This window comes from Kryptolebias marmoratus, linkage group LG7 (genome assembly GCF_001649575.2).
Source record: "Kryptolebias marmoratus isolate JLee-2015 linkage group LG7, ASM164957v2, whole genome shotgun sequence".
Taxonomy (NCBI): domain Eukaryota; kingdom Metazoa; phylum Chordata; class Actinopteri; order Cyprinodontiformes; family Rivulidae; genus Kryptolebias; species Kryptolebias marmoratus.
Genome location: NC_051436.1, coordinates 22563233 through 22569532, shown reverse-complemented (window position 1 = coordinate 22569532; position 6300 = coordinate 22563233). Strand labels below are relative to the sequence as shown.

General features: G+C 38.5%; 1 protein-coding gene and 1 non-coding gene across 2 annotated transcripts in view; both read right to left on the bottom strand.

Annotated features, from left to right (window-relative positions):
• Window positions 1–6080, bottom strand: part of rps4x (ribosomal protein S4 X-linked) — a 13203-nt gene extending 7123 nt beyond the window's left edge. The window contains exons 1-4 of the mRNA XM_037976746.1: window positions 6044–6080; window positions 5123–5259; window positions 4487–4564; window positions 3988–4168 (exon numbers count right to left, since the gene is read on the bottom strand). Of these exons, the coding sequence (XP_037832674.1) occupies window positions 3988–4168; window positions 4487–4564; window positions 5123–5259; window positions 6044–6080 (433 nt within the window). The remainder of the gene's footprint in view (window positions 1–3987; window positions 4169–4486; window positions 4565–5122; window positions 5260–6043) is intronic.
• LOC112450106 lies at window positions 3751–3826 on the bottom strand. The gene has a single exon (XR_003038666.1). It is a non-coding gene; the product is annotated as a small nucleolar RNA SNORD61 (small nucleolar RNA).
• Window positions 6081–6300: the final 220 nt, after the last annotated feature.

Here is a 6300-nt window from a genome sequence, read left to right as displayed (position 1 = left end):
TTCTCAGTTCGTTGTTTATGTGTCGTGTAACATAGCATACCGTACAATTATTCAGCCTGTTGTTGCCTCTATTCTATTTTTATTTTAAATTGCCTTTCAAGATGACATGTCTGTTCTTGGTGTTGAATTTTATCAAATAAATTTCCCCCAAAAATGCGACTTATACTCCAGTGCGACTTATATATGTCTTTTCCTTCTTTATTATGCATTTTATGGCTGGTGCGACTTGTACTCCGGAGCGACTTATAGTCCGGAAAATACGGTACTTGAAATTCACACTTGGGAGGTTGTGCTGAAAAAAATGACTCCAAACATGGCAGGTTAAACCACTTACAGGGTGAAATATGAAGGAAATTTAAAATAGTCCAAAAACGTCCAGTTTCACCCTGGACCCCAGAGGGTTAAACATCCTCTCTGTATCACAGCCAGAAACACAACAGCTCTTTCTCCTGAATACGTGCAGCCATATTTGATGTGACAACCATCTGCCCTTTTTTTTTACCGTATTTACACTAGTTAAGTAGTGTACTGCCCCGTCTTCTCGGAGAAAACTGTATCTACGTAAGCGTCGAGTATAAACACATCTACAGCGCGCCATGCGTGGAGCCTTGAGGCCGAGCCTCCTTCAGCTACAGCTGGAGTTAGCATGTTGTCAGAGCCTCAGTAATAAACATCGATTGAACGGGTTTAACCAAAAATGGTTAGTTGAGCCGAAATTCAGCAGGTGGCTTTACAAGACTGAATAAGGTACCGTATTTTCCGGACAATAAGTCGCTCCGGAGTACAAGTCGCACCAGCCATAAAATGCATAATAAAGAAGGAAAAGACATATATAAGTCGCACTGGAGTATAAGTCGCATTTTTGGGGGAAATTTATTTGATAAAATTCAACACCAAGAACAGACACGTCATCTTGAAAGGCAATTTAAAATAAAAATAGAATAGAGGCAACAACAGGCTGAATAATTGTACGGTATGTTACACGACACATAAACAACGAACTGAGAACGTGGCTGGTATGTTAACATAACATATTAAGAGTTATTCAGATAACTACAGGATAAATGCTAACATGCTAACAAGTTTATCAAACCATCCGTGTCACTCCAAATCATTAAATCCAATTAAATCTTTATCCTCGGTGTCACTTTTAAACAACTCCGCTAACTCCGGACGTATAAGATGTGGCGCTTCCCCTTCTACGTCACTTACGTCAGACTTAACACAGGCCTAGAGCGCCCTCTTGTGGTTTAGTGTGTAAATAACATGTGAAATGATATAATAATGTGTTAATAATTTCACACATAAGTCGCTTCAGAGTATAAGTCGCACCCCCAGGCGAACTGTGAAAAAAACTGCGACTTATAGTCCGGAAAATACGGTAAGCATGTTTTGTACTTAGTGAAAATATTATCCTGGTTTTCCAGTAAAATGATGCTATTAAATTCAGCATTAGATATGCTGATCCAACATGCAGCCTGTGCCACAAAAAGCACAGTACAGTATCTATTTTTCAGAGTTCTTTGTTGTTATTCATTGGCCTGGAAGTGAGATGTGTGTTGGTGCTTTGTTTGCACTTTTTTATTTATGTTAATTTAATTTATTTGTGAATGTGACTTAAATTAGGATTGAAATCAGGTGCAAACAATGTATTTTTGTTTAAAAAAGTATTTCAAAAGTGCTTTTTTGTAAAATAGTTGTGTAAATATTTGTCACAAATATCTTACAATATCAAATAATAAATAGCCATATTTTCAACTTTCCTGTCGACTTTAATCTTTTTTTTTTAAACTAAATAACGGACAGCCAGCAAATGGCAACCTACCACCAGGCTTTGCCTCTTTTCTGGGAGAAACCCTGCACTACTTTCAATTTGTGTTGATAGACCAAGAAAAACAGAGTTATGATAAATAATTTTGTTTCTGAAAAACATTGTCATATTTGAAGCACATTAGAGCGAGAGGCAGCAGCGAAGACTCTGGCAGAAAACACCACATCGAATGAAAAAAAAAAAAAACACACACTCCTATCCAATTTGACAGAGGTCTAACGTTATCAGTCAAGCACCAAAAAAATCTACAGGAAAAAGACGAGGCACAAAAATTGAAGGAAGTTTGGCTGAGACAAAAATAAAATAAAATTAGCAAGTGCGGGACTGAGATTTGTGATATTTATTGTGTTTGGATGTTATAGTTAGGGTGTAGTGTAGTGTGTTTAGTGTTAAGTTAGGTTAGTTTTAGTGTGTTTGAGTTAAACTGATGAGGTGATTTTTGAACGTGGAGCTACTGTTTGAGGTTCAGACCCAGAGATGATGGAGCTGCAGTCAGAGTCTCTCAGACAGAAGAAGCTCAGAGGCAGAGATGGAAATAAAAAAACAGTCTGACACAGACAGGGCAGACTTTGTTGATGAACTAGGTGATACATTACTTGTTTTAGAAAACGACTGAGTTTCCTCCACATGTAATTGATTGTGGTGCACCGCCACACCATAAATCATCACATCACAAAATTGAACCGCAAAGAAGGCTTACCGTTGTCATGTGCTGACCATTTTAGTTTTCTTATTACTTCACTTAATGGCACAAAGGGGCATCAAGCCCCCCTTTGCTGCTTCGGTCCACTCAGAAATCACTTCAAGACAGCCTGAAGGAGCCTGAGACCCAGCTTTAAGTGTTTTGTAAAAGCGCATATTTATAGCCCTTGTACCAAGTTAAAGTTTCTTTCTTACTTTTTTAAAATTTTTACAAACACTCTAAAATCCTTTTCCATTCTAATCATTAACGGCCTTCTAGACAGTTGAGCTGGAATTTGGTTTCTGCTCTTGACGTTTTCCCTCTGACCAAGCTCTTCCTAAGACTGCACCAGGACACAAAGCAAGGTCCATAAAGACATGGATGTACGAATTGGTGTGGATGAGCTTGATCGGCATGCACAGAGTCCTGACCTCAATCTTAAAGAACACCTATGGGATGAATTAGAGCTGAGACTGTGAGCCAGGCCTTCTGTCCTACATTAGTGTCTGATTTCACAAATGCACTTTTGGAAGAATGGTCAAAAATTCCCATAAACACTCCTAAACTTTGTGGACGTTTTTTTCAGAAGAGTTGAAGCTGTTATAGCTGCAAAGGGTGGGCCAACATCATATTAAACCATCTGATTTTAGAATGGGATGTCACTCAGGTTTATATGCATGTGAAGGGAGGCAAACAAATACTTGTGGTAATATAGTGTATGTGTATTAAGTGTATATGTGACTGCTGTGGGGTAAAAGGTCAACTTCACTAATGATGTTAACCATGCTGTAAATCCACAGACAGTTCGATGAGTGGACCTGTAAGAACATGAAAGTGCAGCTAACCAGTTGTAATGAAAACAACTTACCTACTGGCCTATCCAAACTATATTATGATTAGAGCAGCAAACTACACAAGTACCATTTAAGACTTCTTTAGTGAAAGTGGTCTCATTAAAAATAAGAACCAATGTGAAGTCCCAGTCTGTGACAATGTCTATACTAAACATTTACTGTGTACTGTGTTACAGATGGACAGACACAATGTAGGGATCGAGGGGTTAGATATCTTTTATGTCAAACTAGGTGGTAAAGGCTTGACCTTTGCCCTTGTGACTTTAAAATAAATAAGGATTATCATGAGGTGTCCAGATGTGCAGTTTGACATTTCTGTATTAATGTTACATTATATTAATGGGTCTTAAAGATTTAGAAAATATAAAAAAGCATTATAGCTGGAGCTCAGAACTTCTTAGAGGAATTTGTTATGTAGTTTCAGTTCATTTCTGATCAAAACTAACAATTCATCACAGCTCCTCTCCTGTTAAACCTTGCAACTGACCATTCAGAGCTATTTCACATCAATACAAGAAATATATTTTCTTGTAGTATACTTGAAATTATTTCTAACTCTTTCAGATTATTCATAAGAGATAAAAAAGCCACAGAGGTGAAAAGAAATTGGAAAAACTCACCCATAAATCCAGCAGGATAGGTGACATCAGTGCGCACTTTGCCATCAATCTTGATGAACCTCTGCATGCAGATTTTCTTCACCTCATCTCCTGTCAGGGCGTACTTCAGACGGTTTCTCAGGAAGATGATGAGGGGCAGACACTCCCTCAATTTGTGAGGACCGGTGGAAGGACGAGGAGCCTGTGAAGAACACAAAATTTATAAACTGACTAAAACTACTTTTGAATCTAGCCTGGTTGAATAGCTGCTTTAGTTGCGATAAACTGTAAACTTTGTCATCAAAGGAAAATGATTTTAAATACAACATTTAGGTCCATCCACTTCATCTACAATCTTTGAAGGTAAATGAGGTTTCTTTTAATCTATTTCAAAGCCTAAAATGTTCAACTACCGTGTGGGAATGCAAACATAAGTCTGAACAGATGGAAAGATAGATTACCTGTCAGAACACAATGCAATTTTCAGTAACACGAAAGAGAGTGATAAAATTTTACTTACAAAGACTCCGGTGAGTTTATCCAGCATCCAGTGCTTTGGCGCTGCGACGCGCTTCAGATGTTTCTTCGGTCCTCTAGCCTGGAGGTGGAGGACAGAGCCGGTAAACAGCCAAAATATTCCACTGTGACAAAAACTACAACCTCAATCGTGTACGTGCAGGGAGGGCAGCGTGTGAGACCCCAAAATGAGAGGCTTTACATGTACAGCCTGGTTAGCATGCTATGAATGCCACTGTCCAAATGACGTCCGCTGGCTGCGGCCTAGTCCCGCAATTATTACCATACATTTAATTTAGATATTTCACTTCTAACTAACTGCAAGTTTACCTTTATATGTTGAAGACGTCTTAACACAGAAAACACTAAATCCCTAATCTGGAGTACAACTCCACTGCCTTACCGCAATGTTCATCTGTCTACTGCATGCTAAGCTAACGAGCCGTGAATGAGAAGTGCTGTTGTCTTTTTGAAATATTACTTAACAGCTGGAATCTCTACTTTTGTCAACAATATACACCTATACCATTAATTAACAAGTTCAATTTTAAACTAGGATGGATATTCATTTGATAATACGTTAGGTAAATGGGATGTTTAGAGATTGTTTCGAGCACATCGGCGAAGAACATCAGCTCACCATGTTGAAGTCTGCAGGAAAAAGGACCTCTACGTTTCCGGTAATGAATGATATGGCCTTCCACGGCAAACTGGGAGGGACATAATTAATGAGAGGCGAAAGGAAAATTCGTACACGTTTGAGAGTTTTAAATTGCTCTGTACAGTATTACTTTCACTGACGTATTAATCGTGAAATAACTGTGATACAGAGAGGATGTTTAAACTTAAAGCATTCACTTTGACTTTCTTTCATTTATTTGCTTCAGATAAAATTTTGATTGACATGACATCGTAAGGATAGTTAGCTGTACTATATTATTGGTTGTGATTCGCCCATCATAGGATTAATATTTCTTCCCTCTGTGGTCTATAAACACTCCTTTATATCGACTGCAGCAGTAATCTCCTTCCGTGAGTTTTGAGACGTTTGATTATCTTTGTGATCTCTCATAGAGGGATCATATAAATGCTGATACAAGCGAACGAGCTCGCCATGAGGGCCGTATATCGCCACTTTTACCACACGTCTGGTTAAAAAGTCAACGCTGTAAAAGACGGCGAAATCCATTTAAAATGTCGCTTTTCACGCTGTTGTATGACCACCTTCTGAACACCGAAAATTACAACGTTTTATTTAGGACATTGAACGCCGCTTATTACGCGTGACGTCAGTCGGTACGTGTGACGATAAGCGGCGTTCAAATGACCAAAATAAACGCCGTAATTTTCGCCGCTTCTGACATTTATTACGCCGTACTACACAGCGTTTTCTTCAATTTTGAAAGGTCCTGCCCATGCTTTTCTTATCCGCTCAATTTAAGCTCCAGTCACCCAATAGGAGAAGTATAACTACAGACCACACTAATTCATGACAGATCAGCTGTGCTGAAAAGAGATGTGTTGTTTTTTTGACCGATTTCATGTATTCTGCAGCACTCACTGTCAGTCTTTCCTTCTGTACTCAAAGCACTGATCATTTTTGATGCCTTTAAAATCTAATACAGCAAACAAAATACATAATACTATTGTATGAAGCAAGTAAAGACCGACGTCTCTTTTTGAAATCTAAGTGTATCTGTAGTACTTTTTTCCACCAACAGAGGGCCCTAACACCGGAGTTGGTCTGCAGAAAACTGATATTTTATGTAGTGGATGATTTTGATATGAAAAAAATACAAGAAAACAATTCTTGTGTGC